An 18,127-nucleotide genomic window follows, 5' to 3' on the forward strand; every position below is an offset into this window, starting at 1 on the left:
AGTGCAGGCCCAGTAGCTGTGGCACACGAGTTTAGTTGCTCCGCGGCATGTGGGATCTTCCTGGACCAGGGATCGAACCCGTGTCCCCTGCATGGGCAGGCAGATTCTTATCCACTGCACCACCAGGGAAGTGCCCAGCCTGCTATCTTATTATATGATCAGGCTTGGCCAATCCCCAGGCAGCTTCATCAAGCAGTTCCTAGGGTTTCTCCGAAACCTGTTGATTGGAACAAAATCCAGGCGTACACACAAAAATCTGATGAAACTGTTCATGATTATTACAATCAACTTCAGGTTATTTTTAAAGAAAATTCTGGTCTTCCTTTAGATGTTGATTCTACCCAGGTACTTTTTAACTCTATGTTTATTAATGGGCTGAACTGAGACCTTTCCCTTCTAGGAAAAAGGACCAGGATGGAATGGGAAACTATATCTCTTCCAGATTTAGTTAATGTGGCAAACCAGCTCTCTCAAACTCTAGATGAGGCACCTCAGAGGAAGACTGCCAAAATTCTTAATCTTCAACCCCAGCAAATGAAGGCTCCTAAATGAAACCAAAACCCTACTAATTTCTATTATTGCAAAGAGCCAGGACACTGGAAAAGGGATTGTTACAAATTTAAGTGCTTCAGGTGCCTTCAGCCCTCTAACCAGCCTTTCAACATCCTCCCAATTCTCATTGATGGGGCTCCAAGGAACTACAGGGATTTTCCCCAATTCTCCCTCTTAGCTGGCATGGAGGAGCAGTTCTCTAGATTGGGGGTGAAGCTCTTCCAGTCCTAACTGACACCACAGCCACACTCTTGGTGCTCAACCCCATGACTATACAGCAGCCTCTGCCTCTGACAGTACTAGAGCTGATTCTGGAAAGACTTATCATTTGTCTCCACTGAATCAGCTACCACCTTCCTTGTGGGCAAAATCTCCAACTTACGCTGGAGATTCACAACAACAAAATTCACAACCTCCCATCAAGATTTAAGTAGACCCCTCAAAACCTCTTCCCAGAATTAATCAAAAACTTACAAAAATATATCTTCAAGGCATAAAGCCCCTAATAGAAAATTATAAGGCTCAAGGCCTCATAATCCCTTGTACTGTACTCTGAAACACTACCATTTTACTGGTGAGAAAACCTACAGGTCAAAGGTGAAGGTTTATCTAGGATCTCAAAACAATCAACAACATTGTTATCTCTTGACATTCTGTTGTTCCTAACCCTTATATGATACTGACATCTTTCCAACTGGAAGCAAATTCTTTACTGTAATTGATTCATGTAGTACATTCTCTAGTATTCCAGTTTATGAAGCTAGCCAATATCTTTTTGCCTTTACTTGGGAAGAAAAACAATTAACCTGGACAGTAATGCCTCAGGGTTCTACTCAGAGTCCTTATTTCTCAGGAATCCTGAAGGCTGATCTGGATGATACAAAATTCTCTAGAGATTCGACTACTTTGTTGCAATAGGTGGATGATCTGCTTCTTTGCACTCCTTCTCAAGCCTCCTCACAGGAAGACTCCATCCACTTGCTAAAGCTTTTAGCCTTAAAGGGACCTAAGGTAGCCAAAGGAAAATTGCAGTTTGCCCAAACCCAGGTTTGATATTTAGGGTATCTGCTATCAGAACAAAGGCTATATCTAGATCCAGATAGACTTCATGGTGACCTAAGTTTCCCCAAACCCCAAACTAAGCACAACGGCAAAGTTTTCTCCAACTAGTTGATTATTGCTGAAATTGGATTCCAAATTTCTCTCCTATGGCTAAACCTCTGTATGTTGTACTCAACAATAAAAACCTCAATTTTAAGAGAAGAAACAGATGACATAGTCTTCGAGGCCCTAAAGGAGAGTCTGGTGAATCCATCTGCCCTTGGGCATCCCAATGATCAGATTCTCTTTTTCCTTTTTGTATATGAAAAGAATGGGAATGCCTTTGGGGTACTAATCCCAAAATACGGGGACCACCATTGACCCATAGGTTATTATGGCCAGCAACTGGACCCTGTAGCATGGAGATATCCCCCTTGCCTTAAAGCCATTACAACCACTCCCCTTTTGGTTAAGATCGCTGAGAAAATTATTGTGAGATCCCTTTTAACCATTTTTGCACCTCATACAGTAGAAGTTCTGACTTCTCATCACACTCAACATTTCCCAGCCAGCCACCTCGCCTCCTATGAAGTCCTTTGGTTAACTGCTCCTCACATAACTCTCTTACATTGTAATAACCTTAACCCGGCTACTCCTCTTCCCTCCATCACCAGCAAAGTCCCTCATGACGCTTAACACTGGTGCACCACCTCCTGACTCCTCAGGATGATCTACAGGGAATTCCACTGGGTAATGCTGACTTCTCATGGTTCACTGATGGTTCTCATTTAAAAGGTGATAATGGCAAATACAGTTCTAGGTATGCTATTAAGACTCCTTTTGATGTTGTTGACGCAGCATCTTTACCTGTGGTTACTTCAGCCCAGACTGAATCACATGCTTTTACATGGGCTTATACTTTAGCCAAGGACAAAACTGCCAATATTTATACTGATAGTAGATGTGTTTTTGGAGTAGCTCATAATTTTGGAATATTGTGGAAGCAATGTGGCTTCCTTACATCCAGGGGGGGAAAAATTTTAAGATGGCCCCTGTGTTTAGGAATTATTGGATGCAATAATTTCACCTGCCACTTTAGCTATTATTAAGATTCTGGGGTATTCTGAACTTGACTAAGCTAAGGGAAATCACCTTGCTGATATTTCTGTAAGGAATGTTGCCCTTAAAGGGACCAATAGCAGCCAAACTTCTGTCTTGGTCCAAAGGGAAATGTAGAAAAACTGGCTAGAGAAGCCCAGCAATCAGCCTCAGAAAAAGGAAAACAAGATTGGAAATTCAGTAACTGTTGGTTTGATAAAAAGAGAAGGCTCTGGTTTGCATCAAAGAACAACCTATTCCCACCCAACACTCTAAAACTCCCACTCCTCACCGCTGTACATGCATTAAACCATTGTTCTACTAACAGGATGATAGCCTTCATGAATCAGTATCAGAGGAGAAACATTAACAAGGCTGAAAAAAGTGCCAACCCTCACTTGTCCCACTTGTCCAAAGCAGAACCAGGGAAGCCTGTTCGTACTGCTCCCAGACGTTGTATATTGCCTGATGGACAATTCAAGCTCTGGTAAGTGGATGTCATACAATTTCTTGCTCTAACAGATATAAATATGTTTTAGTCATGGTCCATATGTTTTCACACTGGACTGAAGCCTTCCCTTGCAGACAGCCTACTGTCTCTGCTGTGGCAAAAGTCCTTTTGGAAAAGATGATCCCTACCTGGGGAACTCATCTCAAGCTTCATAGCGATCAAGGAATCCATTTTACTGGCCAGGTACTTTGACAAGTCTGCTCTGTTTGGCTAGTTTTACAACACTTTCACTGTGCTCACCACCCTTATTCCTCTGGTTTAGTCGAACACACTAACAGTATCATCAAGACTCAATTGGCAACATTTAGAGAGGCCCTCTAAACACCTTGGTCAAAAGCACTGCCATCTGTCCTTCTAAATCTTGGATCTTCTGCTTTTGGAACTCAGAAACTCTTACCATTTGAGATAGTCACATAATTTCCAATGCACTTGGGTTCCCACTTCTTTTGATACACAACTGATAAAAGGAGAGGTATTCCAACATTGCAAAGGACTAATTGCCTCTATTAAAAATAACCATGCTTGGGCCTCCCTGGTGGCGCAGTGGTTGAGAGTCCGCCTGCCGATGCAGGGGATACGGGTTCGTGCCCCGGTCTGGGAGGATCCCATATGCCGCGGAGCGGCTGGGCCCGTGAGCCATGGCCGCTGGGCCTGCGCATCCGGAGCCTGTGCTCCGCAACGGGAGAGGCCACAACAGTGAGAGGCCCGCATACCGCAAAAAGAAAAAAAAAAAAAAAAAAAAAAAAAAAAATAACCATGCTTTAACAGAGCAATCTTTTCATAGTGTACCCTTGAGAGATGAAGACATTAAGCATCACATCTTGCAACCTGGAGATTTTGTCTATTGCAAAAGAGTCCTCCAGAAGAACTCACTTCAACCTCATTGGAAAGGTCCCTATCAGGGACTGCTAACCAACCCTTGTGACACCAAGCTCTGAGAAATAGACTCTTGGATTTATGTAGCACACCTAAAGAAATCACTGAACACTGATTGTACCTGTACATCACCTGGTGACCTGAAAGTAACAATTTTCTGGAATTGAAGCAGACGACATCTGACGAGACAGCTTTCCCAAGATATACTTTTGAGGATGACATAAGGCTTCAGATGATCTCCAATGTCTATGATCTTGATATCATATGGACTTTAGATAAAAAGCACCTGAGAGTTCTCCCTCCTACCCCTCCTAATTACACAGACGTGACCTTAATAGATTTTCAATCTGTTCACTTTCCCTCTGACATGAGATACTATACCAGGAACGGTCCTTCCTAACATTGACACACAAAAATCCACTGAAACTAGAAACCCTGACTCTAGATCAGCAATGATTTCAGAGAAAGATTATGAGCAAAAGGGGGAAATGTAAAAAATTAATAAACAGAAACCTCAATTAAATAGAGTCAGGATACCAAAAGGGGGAGCTCTCATGCCCTGCAAAAATAGCAGAGTCCAACAGGAAGAAGAAAGACCTCTCTTCTTTCCTGAAGGGCTCAACCAATGAGAAGCCTTGGATTCTCTGTTTACTATAACCCTCTAAACTTCCTTTTCTTCTTTATAGAAGTGTTCTCCTTCTCTCGCAATACAGGGACTTGCACATGTCTTGCCACGGTTGCAGACCCCAAATTGCAATTCTCTGCTGATCCCAAATAAACTCATCTTTGCAATTTCCTGTTGATCCTAAATAAACCCATCTTTGCAATTCTCTGCTGATACCAAATAAACCCATCTTTTCTGACAAAGGTGGATTAGCATGGGGATAAGACATGAGGGTAAAGAAGGCTTAATTGAGATGGGGATTTCTGCTGGAAGAAAGAATGTTAGTGATGCTCTGAAAGAATCTAAATGTTCCTAATTTTGAAAAACAAGATAAAATTAATGTTATCTGAAAATGAGAATTCTAAAAATTAATGTACCAAGAGCTCAGGCATGTACTCTTGGTAATGTTAGGCAGGACTCTAAAACCACTGCAAGAGAATTTTAATGCTATTTATAACCTAAACTATGACTAAAACAGAGGAAATAAGGAAACAGACTTCCTGAAGTTCCCATCATATTCTCTAACAGTTGTTTGGACAAATATGCTATTAGTTGTCCATCCTATTAGTAACACTGCTTCCTTCCTGCAGATTCATTCTCCCTGAAACAATATACCATAAAAAAGGATTTACATAAAAGACAGCTGGAGCTGGTTGCCAGGGGAACTGACAATGTTCCAGACACATTCCACATTAGAGGGATAAATTTCTGGGTAGCCAGGGCTGTTGAAGATGCCTTCAGCCATGTGGAAGATGCCACCACAAGCTAGAAGAAAAGAGAAACAAAGTGAGTGGCAGAGTAAATATTGAATACAAGACACCATAAGATAAAGGAGAAAGAACACTAGAAGAGCTGTTAGCTGCGTCAAAGGATATGCCATCTTCATTTCATAGTAAAAAAAAATCCATATCATATATAATAAGGAAAAGATTCTGAAACCTGAAAACTAAAAGCCACAGGCTATGGTGGATTAGAAAGAATCTCAGTAGTTTCTTTCCTAAAAGCCTTTTCTCCCTGTGAACTCTAACTTTATGTAATGAAAGACTCATTTTAATTCTGTAGTCCCTCGGTATTTCTGACCAGGATGATTTTCACCCCTGGCCTAGAACAGAAGGCGGTATTTCAGCTTTTCCTTCTCAGGAGAGCACGGAAACATGCACCAATCTCCTTGGTGTTCTAAGGCTTTTAGCTGCTAATAACAAGGAAGCCAGCAGCACTCTCCTGGCTAAGAGCCCCAGCACTGGGTGCCCCTCTTTCCCCTCCTCCCCATAAACCACCATCCATCCTGCATCAGTGACAACACCCAGCCCTGCCCAAGCGCAGCTGTGAGGCCAGGGAGACTAAAGAAGAGCAGTTGTCCACCCGTAAGAGATGCCATCAGACACTGTCCATCAGGGGCTCCCTTAACAAACATATCAGGAAGGAGAACAAGGAGACACCAACAAGCAAGTCACCCAAGATCATTCCAACCAGTTCTCCCCACTTCCAGAGCTCATCCGTGTAGCATTAGTCACAATTGCCAAGGTATGGGAACAACCTAAGTGTCTGTCGATGGGTGAACGGATAAAGAAGGTGTGGTATAGAGTTCACTACTGTTAGACTTTACAAGCATGTTAACCTAATTTGAAAGACAGTAAGGTTAGCCATAGAGGTGATCTAGGAAACTAGCTCCGAACGCTGAATGTACAAGAATCCCAAATAATAAACCAAGGATTTTCTACACATTTCTCTTAACCTAGTAGCACCATTTGCTAACATTTCTTACCTGACGTTGATGCAGCATATGTGGCGTGGAAACCACCAAAATTTGCTGTAGAATCCGAGACGAACCTCAGTGTCAGAGCATTGCTGAAGGAAGTGATGGGGTGGGGCATGGAGGGGCCACAGTATCGGCCTAAATAATGAAGACGATGACAAGGAGAATGAATGATGACAAGTAAACACGTATTTTACTAGAATCACAAGCGACCAAAGCAAACAGAAGAAAACACTATTAGGAGAAACACTTAAATCAGGGTCAGTGTTGGGGATGATGCCTGATAATTCAAAATAAGCTATGAATACAAGCATAGGGGAGATGATTTATGAGCATATGGTAAAGAATGTTAGGGGGAGGAAGAGTAATACGGATGACCTCCAACTGCAACGAATGCTAAACGCTCCAGTGCCGTAGGGACCTGCACAAGTAAACGCGCTAATACTTAAAAGCAACACATAAGAGCAGAGAAGCCTGTGGATGTTGGAACCAAAACACCTGGATTCAACTCCTGGCTCTGCCACTTACCAGCTACGTGACCTGAGTCAAGTTACCTAAGTGCTCCGTGCCTCAATTTCCCCACTTGAGAGAGGGGAACGTTGATAACCATGAAATCCTATATCATAAGGGTATGAGGATTAATGGAGTTACTGTTTATAAAGTTCTTAGGATAGCACTCAGCACAGGCGTTATATACGTGTCCATTAAATAATACAGCCTCAACCTCAGTTAAATGCTTACAGACAAAAATCTCAAGGAATACAATCAGAAGTCTGCAGAGAGCACAGAGTATTTCTCAATTGCCTGTTACCATCGCAGGCACTGTTCTGGGCACCGGGAATAAAGCAATGAGCAAAACAAAGTCCCTTCTCTGATGGAGCTTGTCTTCTAGTGCAGGATGAGGACCTTGGATGACAAAGCTCAAGCACTCCCAACTCAGGCACTGACACTGTCCCTAACTAAGGCCCTGACACTACTCCTAACTCAGGAGTGACTCATGGAGAATGTTTAAATAACCTGAGATTATTTTGCTTGAGAACATTTCCGAAAGTATTTAGCAGCCATCCCTAATTTTTACTGGGATGTTTTACAAACAGAACTCTAGATTACCTATCTACTATCTATCTGTCTCTCTATCTGTTATTTTGTTTCCACTGAGGACAAAGCCTAAAGAAACATATGCTCAATTTGAATACGAGCACTGTGGTCAAATGTTAATAGGAAATTTCTCCGACAATGCTACTTAATGCTGGAATGGACTGCAGTTCACTACTGTCTAAAGCAATCGCAACTTTCGATTAAAAAATATATATATATATATAAACTATTCGTGTCCTTGAATATGAACAAGCTGAGCTTCTTGAACACCATATTACATCCTGCTTTCTTAGCCTCTCATTATCTTTTCATGGCTTAGGATGCTCTTCATAGTTATTGGAAACATTCTAACCTGGAATGACAGCATATACACATGTAAGCACAGAAACTGTAAAAAGCCAAGGCCACAGATGTGAGCGAGTGAGCGCGGCAGTACCTCGGAGGGGCGCGTCATCATGACTGCCGTCCAAAATCTCTAAAAAGTCTCGGGTACACGTTGTGCTGCTTTCAAGTCCAAAGTGGCTAAAGGAGAGGGTGATATGACTGACTGAAAGGGAAAAAGAGGAGACTTTTTAATAACGTTCTGGCAAACAAAACACACAGGGAATGATATTTCACCTCTGATCCTTTCTCCTGCTGGTTCTCCAGCAGGGAAGCCATGAATCTGGCAGATGTGCACGGGGCAGGGGGTGGGGGGTGAAGAGGAAAAGTAACAACCGCTCTGCTAAAAGCTTTCCTTTGAAGAGTAATTGAATCCATGCTTTTGAAAATGTCTGTAGATTCTGAAACGCTGGTACTGGGAAGAGAACCCTTGGAGAACCCTTGGCTCAGTTTATTTCATGGACGATGGGGAATGGATCCACTGTCGCTGTGTTCCTCTCAGAAGTATTTTTCTTAGTAGTTCCCTTAAATTCTGATTCTTTACCTGTGCTTGTAAATAAGACACATTTTCCTCTCCAGCACACGTATCCTAGCATTCTCAGCGTTACTTTAAGGCCAGAACTGGGGAAATGGAAGTTCATTCATTTATAAAGAGGGCTTTGAATTAACTTGCAGAAAGGTACGTGCCTGGGTACATTTTCCTTTTGTTTTCTTCCAGGGTCCCAAGTCTTCAGAATAGGATCCTTCCCTATTGCTGTCTTTATACCAGTGACCTCTTTCATCTAAATGCTTTACAACTGTTCGCAAATGATCCTTAGGTGCAAGACTGTGGGACTCGAGGCAGGGGACTTCTTTATTCAAGGCTCAGTTCCTGGCTACTTTCTTTGCCTAAGGATTACATCACTGACCCCCAAATGACAGGCAGGGCAATAAAGATACCCTTCTGTTAATGCTTAACATGCCTAGGAAAAATGCTAGAGAATATTTAAGCCAAACTCTTCTTTTTTTAGATTAGCTAATGGGGCCTCATCAGCATAAGTGACTTTCCTATTATCACACAGGTCATTAATTAGAGAGCGGAGTAAAGAACTTAATGCCTTTCCCACATTACGTCTGAAATCATCAATTTTTCCTGAAAACCTCAAGGAGGGGCGGGGCTCATTTGAAACGGGATTCATAATGGCCCTGGGGTCACCCTCTTCGCAGTCATTTTGCTTGAGTCCTTAGGGGTCTCCCCACTTTCTCTGTCAAATGTGGACAGTAATCCTTACTACCAGATTGTTACCAGAGCAGAAAATAAGATTCTAGGATTCTAAAAAGAACACAATGTAAGCACATATTAAATGTTTCTAAGGCTTACGCTGGGATTTTTTTTAAATACGTGCATCGCAGGAGAGACCAGGTTTTATAATTAACTTCCACCTTGATTGAAGACCAATACGTTCATGGCACTCCATCTCCAAACTATGAGTTATTAATTTTCCAGTCTATGGTTCTTATTGTTCATGTATTCACTTAGCAACTGCCTTGAGCATCTACTACACTCAAGGCACAGGTGTCAAAAACTATTTATTTATCCACTAGTTTTGCTTACCCCCAATCTCGCACGCCCGTCATTTCAACTAGGTTATAGGTTTTTGCTTTGCTTCGTTTCCTCTGCTAGGCCTTGAAATTTAAAAAATAATTAAATGAAGAATAAACAGTAAAAGTGACTTCCTACCAGATTAGGAAACGCTTGTTCTTGTGCACAGCAGGAAATGGGGCTTCCAAAAACAGGAGAGGAAGGCCATCAATTGTTGCCACCGAGGAGATAAGGACATGAGTCATAGGTGGACTTTCCCACAGACACCAAGCGTCCCGGATTCTTTTTTATTTTTGTTACTTACACGGAGGCTGGGCTTGAATTATCCAGCTGCAGTTCTGATTGTTTGGATAGTTGGCAGGGAACAGGGGAGAGGATATCGTATCAGCGGAGTCGGTGAGGATGTGGTCGCCACAGGCTGAGGGACACACAAGCACACACACATGTCACACACTTTTGATTTCTGCTGACTCTCCAAAACAATTATTTGAAGAATGAAAGCATAAATGATGTTTCCTTATTTCTAAAAGGCATGTCAAGGAAGTTCTCTGCCAAGAAAGCTGCACATAAACCATGAGAAAGTGGCAACAGACTCTACATTTATAACAGTATTCTTCAGTTACGGGAAGTGGGGAGTGGCACGGAACAACAGATTCAATGGCTATGAACTGCCTGAATCACTCAACAAAACGCTGGCATTGGTTCACTTACTCGGCCCACTTGCAAATTACAGACACAGGGATAATCTCTTTACGACTGACTTCTTTTTTAGGAAAATAAATATTCAGTTGAAAGAGACTTCATAAGGGCGGCTGTGTGTCATCAGGGACGTGCAGAGCCCTGTGGGAGTAGAAGACGGGGGGTGTACAAGGCATCTCATGGCGCAGACAGCGCTGAAGGAGGATTCGGGGGGGAGGGAGAGTGGTCCAGGGCGGCCCGGGCAAAGACAGAGAAGGGCAGGGGCTGCACCACACGTGCTTGGCTGAAGCAGGGGGCGAACGAGGAGGGTCGAGCGAGGCTGGAAAAAGAGCAGGGCAGGTTCTGTGCCCGTGCGGAACATGCAGAGAAGCCTGGGCTCCACGCCCTGGTCGGTGTGGGGGCAGGACAGACCACGGAGCACTGAAGGTCAGGATCAGGACTCGCTCCTGCACGTTGACCTTGGAGGAATATGGGAAAAGGGCAGGTGAGACCAGGAAGCTGCCATAGCAGCCCAGAGAAGACCCGCTGGGGACTTCTTTGCTATGAAGCAAAACGTAAGTGATTAATTAAATGAAAAGAAAGAGTGTTCAGAAGCTGTTCTTTCTTTGAAAGAACTTTGCAGTCTGGCTTGCTCCAAAGCCTACAGTGCACCTTGGGGAGACCTCAACCCAGAAACTCTTCCTAGTCAGGGCTCTTTACTGCAGAATCCGGGCAAGCAGGTCCACTGAAACAGATGAAATGACTAAATAGACCACACTTGTTTGAAATGACAAGGATCCTCCCAATAAAAATCAGAGGCGTATTAAGGGGACAACAACCCATCCAGCTCTGGGTTCCATCTCTGACAGTGGAATAAAGGGTTAATCTCTAAAATTCCCTAATGAAAGGCAATGGGTGAAAAGGTCTAGTAGGAAGTGGTGCTTTAAGAAAAAAAATGGGGAATTTCCTGGCGGTCCAGTGGTTAGGACTCAGCGCTTTCACTGCCGTGGCCTGGGTTCGATGCAGGCCGCATAGCGTGGCTAAAAAAAAAAAAAAGAAAAGAAAAAAGAAGAAATCAATGGAAAACAATACTGATTCTTCAGATGGAGGGCAACCACTACCTTGAGGGTTAGAGGGTTAGAACCTGACTTTATATTACAAGAAAGTCTTGTAATTTGTAGTAGCATATCTCTTAGCTTAAAACTTTGGATAAATACTAGATAATATATCTGTGAATAAATGAATCTGGATAAACACTTCTTTAATAGTGTCTCTAATATTAAAGGCACTTTTAAGTGTTATTCTGAAAATTTGCTTGAGAGATACAGAGAGCCCAAGGAAGTTCACGTCACCTAAGTTAGACAAAGGAAAAGTTAAAAGTATCAACAGTTGGAATCATTGCAAACCACGGTTCCTTTGTTATACCTAAATTGTCGCATGTTAAGTAGAAAGCTGGGACTGATTTCTGAGGACGGTCTCATTTTACTGCAGCACCAAGAGGGGCACTTAAGAACAGATGGTTTGTGCTTCCGGGAGACCCACGCGGAACTTGCCTTGTCTGAAGTGAGCGCGGAACCCCCGGCTCTGTCTGGAAGGGCCAGACTGAAATCGCAGGAAGAGGCTGTTGCCCGAAGAGGTGAAGGGGTTCCTCAGCTGCTGTCTTCCACACACACTGGCAAGGCGAGGGGCTGCAGAGTTTAAACCATCAAATGCCTACAAAGAAAGACAACAGAGAACACAGTGGTTCAGAACTTCAGATCTGCCTGTACAAGGCGCCTGTTCCATGGAGTACCCGCACATCGGTGACCTAGCAGAAAACACATTTGCTGGAATCCATTGCTTCATTTTATTGTCCTGTCACTCAGGTCCATTGGAGTGTCTGAGTCTTTGGTCATATCTAGGAAAACTGTAGGGATTTCAGCAGGAGTTTCTGTGCCAGAGAAACTCGCCATTAGATCCCTGGCTGTCTTTATAAATGCCATGCCTTTCCCTGCTTTCTTTCTCTCCTGACTCCAGGGCAGTTACATCATGGGCCATGCTCACATGTGCTGATACAAGAATGCATATGGAGCAAATGCATAAGAAATAATGAGGAGGAATCATTTGTTTTCAGAAACCCAGCATTTTCTGGAACTTTATGCTCTTCATGGGGTCATGGTCAAGAGGAAGAGAAATGGTATAATTCTTTCAAATGACATAGTGATGTGAGGCTGATTTAGAAAATTACCTCATTATTTAAAAAAATATATTGGGCTCTGTGCTGCCCAGTTCTGTGCTGGGACTTAGCTGACCTTCCATATGTGCCAGTGGAACAGAGTTTACATTACAGACCCCCAAAACTGCTGTACTCGTGTGTGAAATTGAAGCTTGCGCATTTCCTTGGGACTCTGTGTGTCTGGTGTGAATCTCTGAAGGCTCTTATGTGTAAACCAGGGGGAAATGAGTTCTTTGTCTCTGGACGATGATAATAATGACAGCAACCATTCATTAAATGTTTTCTAGGAGCCAGGAACTGGATTCAGTCTTTCACATATACTATCCAGTTTCCTCCTCCCCAGATTCCCTCTGTTTTCAAGAAGAGGATAACGGATGCACAGAGAGCTCACTGATGTGACCAAGACACACAGTTCCTAAGAGGGAGCAGGACGTGGTGAACCAGACAGCTAGGTTCTGGAGTCCAGAATTAAACCTTCCATTTTGTCCAATGCAAGATTTCAATTAAGCAAGATAGATGCATCAGCTGGCCAACCACCAGGGTGGGAGTAAAAGTGTGAGGTTAAGGGCTTCCCTGGTGGCGCAGTGGTTGAGAGTCCGCCTGCCGATGCAGGGGACACGGGTTCGTGCCCCGATCCCGGAGGATCCCACATGCCGCGGAGCGGCTGGGCCCGCGAGCCATGGCCGCGGAGCCTGTGTGTCCGGAGCCTGTGCTCCGCAACGGGAGAGACCATAGCAGTGAGAGGCCCGCGTACAGCAAAAAAAAATGTTTCATGCAAAATGAATTGCCATTTACATTTCATAAGAAAGCCCTGGGAGAAAACAGAAAATCAGGAACTTAATACAAGGAAGGTACACACTAATGACTTTAGAATACCTAGTGATGATTACAATCAGTGTTCTCTTTAGCACGTAAGTATGACTGGGAGGCTATTCTCAGTTTAATTTATATGAGCACATGAGTCAAACATCAATAGGATTTTTAACTCTCTAATGAGGGGGCGAAAACTTTTACAATAACGAATTTCATATAAATGCTCTGGAGCATCACTTCTTTTTTCTTTTTCTTTGTTTCCCTCAATGTCCTAATTTTAAAAGCTATATATCCAATAAAACTTTAAAACTGATTTTCACTCAACATTTAAAGGTTGATTAAAAACTAAATTATAGGGCTTCCCTGGTGGCACAGTGGTTGAGAGTCCACCTGCCAATGCAGGGGATGCGGGTTCGTGCCCCGGTCCGGGAGGATCCCACGTGCCGCGGAGCGGCTGGGCCCGTGGGCCATGGCCACTGAGCCTGCGCGTCCGGAGCCTGTGTTCTGCAACTGGAGAGGCCGCAACGGTGAGAGGCCCGCGTACCACAAAAAACAAAAACAAAAACAAAAAAACTAAATTATATATTCTCAACCAATTCAAAATATAGTTTCCAATCTAGTGTGACTGCCTCTTTTGAATACCTTGCATACCTTAAATAGGAGCCAAAACCACACACAAACCATCATTACACAACCTCTTATACTACATTTACACTGCAAACTACTCTCAAATATTACCACCATTGGTTTAATCCAAGATTTATTTATCTCTGTACTTGGTTTTAAACTTTCCTAAGGTTATAGCTATAACAACCTAGGATTTCAGTAATGTTATATTAATACTATCTTGCTTTAAAGAATACCCTCTTAGAACATCTGGGGTCCAGGGGTCTGGGGAATATGGCAATTGACCCTTGGTCAAGACTGCTCGTACAAAACTACTTGCTTTTCTCAAGGTGATTCGTTTGTTTGCTTAAAAGAGCATTTCTTAAACTTTAGTGGAACATGGGTTCTATGAGGTTTATAGACATCCCCAACAAAAACAACAAACAACACCCAACGATACACACACATTCAGAGGATTTTTACAAGTCCATGAACTCACAAAGGCAAGACTCCTCTAGTTTCCTTTATTTCTCTCCAAATTTAGAGGGCTAGGGAGTAAGTAGATATTGTTCCTTCCCTTTCTAAGTTGTCTTTTTCTCTCTGAATGGTTGAAATCCTCTTAAGGCAAAATAAGGAAGGTAGAAAGTGAAGGCGAAAGTCATTCAGAAAGTCACATGAATGAACCATTTCCCTGGAGGTTCTTTAAAAGAACACATCTTCTAGGAGGTCTACATGTTTCCAGCCCCTCCTACCCCCGAGATCCTGGAAACACAGGACTCTGGCTGAAATTCATACACCTGGGGCATTACTTCACAAGGAACAGATCCAAGATAGAAGGTTTCCAATGTCCCTAAATCAAAATTATATACCAATGTCACCCTACATTTGGTTAGCATGTTGTAATTTTACAAGCACCAGTGCAAACATCTCTAAAACTAGTCCTCAACAGCATGTGATGTTTTTCATTTTTTTAGTGAAGAAAGTGAGACTTCACAAGTGTGCTAGCTATTAAACTATCGTCTCATCCAATGGGAGCAAGTGACCCAAGATCACGGAGCTACTGAGGAGCAGAACCAGGAACTTAATTCTTCTCTCTCCAAATTCTATGTTATATCATGTTACTTCTCTTTACAATGTGTATGATAGTTATTAAGTTATATGTTCCTAATTACCATTTTATGAAAGTGTAAGACCTCACGTTATCAAGGAGACATCTGGGGTCTTTTTTTTTCACAGTTTGGAATAGCGGTCCTTTTATTTGAGAGTGTTCTTAATATCTGTAATATCAAATCAATTTAAGCTTTAAGTTATAAAATTATAAGGAATCCAACCTCCACTGAGTTATCAAGCTCCGACCCCAATATGATTCTATTTTGCCATAATCCCATATTGAAATGCTGATTTTACCAATAGGTACTTGAAAAGATGCTCAAGACAATTAATCACCAGGAAAATGCAAATCAAAACCAGAATGAGATATCATCCCACACCTGTCAGAATGAAGGTCATCATCAAAAAGACTAGAAATAAGTGTTGGTGATGATGTGGAGAAAAGGGAACCCTTTGCACTGTGGGTGGGAATGTAAATTGGTGCAGCCACTATGGAGAACAGTATGGAGGTTCCTCAAAAAACTAACAATAGAGCCACCATATGATCCAGCAATTCTACTCCTAGGTATGTATCCAAGGAAATGAAAACACTAATTTGAAAAGACACCTGCACCCCCAGTGTTCACTGCAGCACTGTTTACAATAGCCAGGACATGGAAGCAACCTAAGTGTCCATCGACAGAAGAATGGATAAAGAAGATGTGGCACATATATACAATGGAATACTACTCGGCCATGAAAAAGAATGAACTCTTGCCATTTGTGACAACAAGAACGGATCTAAAGGGTATTGTGCTAAGTAAAGTAAGTCAGACAGAGAAAGACTACTACTATATGATCTCACTTATATGTGGAATCTAAAAAATAAAACACATGAACAAATATAGCAAAACAGAAACAGAGCTACAGATACAGAGAACAAACAGGTGGTTGTCAGAGGGGAGTGGGTGAGGGGAGGAGAGAAATAGGGGAGGCAGATTACGAGGGACAGACTGCCAGTTACAAGATAAATGAGTCATGGGGGTGAAACATACAGTGTGAGGAACACAGTCAGTCATAATGTCGTATCTTTGCATGGTGAGGAAGGGGGTCAAAACGTACAAACCTCCTGTTACGAGATGACTAAGAACCAGGGATGTGATGCACAACATATGATAAACAGAATCAACACTGCTGTATGTTATATAGGAAAGTTGTTAAGAAGGTCGTCCATCCCAAGAGCTCTCAGCACAAGGACAAATACTTTTCCTATTTCTTCTCCTTTGTGTCTATATGGGATGATGGGTGTTCACTGAACGTACTGGGGTCATCACTTCATGATCCATGTAGCTCACGTCATTATGCTGTACACCTCACCTTACACAGTGCTGTGTGCTAATTATATCTCAGTAAACCTGGAAGAAAATAAACCTGATGTAAAATTCGCGAAAAGAAAAAAAAATTATAAGGAAAAAACTGCAGGGAAGAAAATAGGAGAAATCTTGTTGCTATTTTTTGAAATTCTAAAGTCATAAAAATTATCAGTATGCCTTTCCTTTACTTCCATTTAGTTCCCAAGGCAGAGATAGCAAAGTATATTATTACTGGCTATACACATAACATATTCACATAGCTTATAGATATATGAGCCTTATTTAAGTCTACTGCCAAGAGTTTCCTGGGCCTGGGAATTGATTTTCTGATCTGTTGCTTAGGTGGTAAAAAGAGAAATATACACAACAAACAAACAAAAAAACTGCACACTGCAACTAACTCATTTCTAGATAACTCCAGTAAAATAAAATTTTGAAATGGAATCCACAAAGGAAAAAGTAGCCACCATCCGTGGGAGTTCCAACCACAGGAGCTCTAAAAACAGGCAGATGGAGTTAAGCAGTAATCTAATTTCTTCACTAAAGTTAATCAGTGTCTTTACAAAGTATCCAGAGTCTGTCAGATTTCCAGATACCAGCACATACACTAAAAATACCTAGGGCTTCCCTGGTGGCGCAGTGGTTGGGAGTCCGCCTGCCAATGCAGGGGACACAGGTTCGTGCCCCAGTCCGGGAGGATCCCATATGCCGCAAAGCAGCTGGGGCCTGTGAGCCATGGCCGCTGAGCCTGCGCGTCCAGAGCCTGCGTGTCCAGAGCCTGTGCTCTGCAACGGGAGAGGCCACAACAGTGAGAGGCCTGCATACTGCGAAAAAAAAAAAGAACTTAACCTTTATCATACAAAAATAGGAGACGTTTTAAAAGAACAGAACCAGGCACATAACAGACAATAAACGTCTGATGTACAAATGAGTAAGTAAATATCATATATAAGAGTATATGACCTCTGAGAACAAAGGACTAAGGTTGAGGAAAACCCAGAGTTATGAAAAGAAGCTGCTCCCTCTCTCGTGGATTGGGCAGTATAAACGCACAGCAGGCACGATAGCAGGGAAGAGGTTATTCACGGCGGGAAAGAGGTCAAGTGGAGCTGCTTTCCGGGCACAGAGGGCAGTGGAGGAGGCTCCAATCAAGGTCAGGGGCCAGGCCACACACACAGCACCCAGGTGCCCTCTCACGGCCTGTGCCAGTCCTTCACCAGTACCACAAGAGAAGGAGGATGGCGGAAGGTGGGTGGAGGACGCCGGACCAACCCCCAAGGCCCAGAGTTTCCAGAACCCATGACATTACGGTGCCACCGGGGACCCTCTATATACCCTGAGCTGTAGCCAGAAGGTAGAACTGAACCAAACATTTATGAACTTTAATACTTGATGCTTTATAATGTTAAGGAGATTTGAGTAAATATCTGACACGTGTCAACTTCAGCACAAGGTGATGGGGAGGCAAACCATTCAAGTGAGAGGCCAGCGCCCCTTCCTGATGGTGTTTAGAGAGGCCAATGGTCAGAGCCCAAGGACCGGCAATTTGAGAAAATAAAGGAGCCAAGCAAAGGGAACCTTTCGCCTTTCCATATACTTACTGATGATGGAAATATGTATTGTTTAACAACATGCATTCTTTAAAAGCAAGTGGCGGAATTCCTTTTAAAGAGAAAAAAACAGAAGGTGTTTATTTAGCAAAACACCCTCACAGGCTCTCAGAGGACGACTGCCAGGGGAGAGATGCTATGTGACGTTACTGTGGACGGGTCTCTCTCCTCCCTGTCCTTCAGC

General features: G+C 42.9%; 1 protein-coding gene across 1 annotated transcript in view; it reads right to left on the reverse strand.

Annotated features, from left to right (window-relative positions):
• The window catches only part of CUBN (cubilin), a 277,325-nt gene that overhangs the window by 120,659 nt on the left and 138,539 nt on the right, over nt 1-18,127 (reverse strand). Inside the window, exons 32-36 of the mRNA XM_060097791.1 lie at nt 11,791-11,950; nt 9,864-9,977; nt 8,033-8,143; nt 6,508-6,636; nt 5,375-5,507 (exon numbers count right to left, since the gene is read on the reverse strand). Of these exons, the coding sequence (XP_059953774.1) occupies nt 5,375-5,507; nt 6,508-6,636; nt 8,033-8,143; nt 9,864-9,977; nt 11,791-11,950 (647 nt within the window). The remainder of the gene's footprint in view (nt 1-5,374; nt 5,508-6,507; nt 6,637-8,032; nt 8,144-9,863; nt 9,978-11,790; nt 11,951-18,127) is intronic.

The sequence above is a fragment of the Mesoplodon densirostris genome, chromosome 4, assembly GCF_025265405.1.
Source record: "Mesoplodon densirostris isolate mMesDen1 chromosome 4, mMesDen1 primary haplotype, whole genome shotgun sequence".
In the NCBI taxonomy this organism is placed as follows: Eukaryota; Metazoa; Chordata; class Mammalia; order Artiodactyla; family Ziphiidae; genus Mesoplodon; species Mesoplodon densirostris.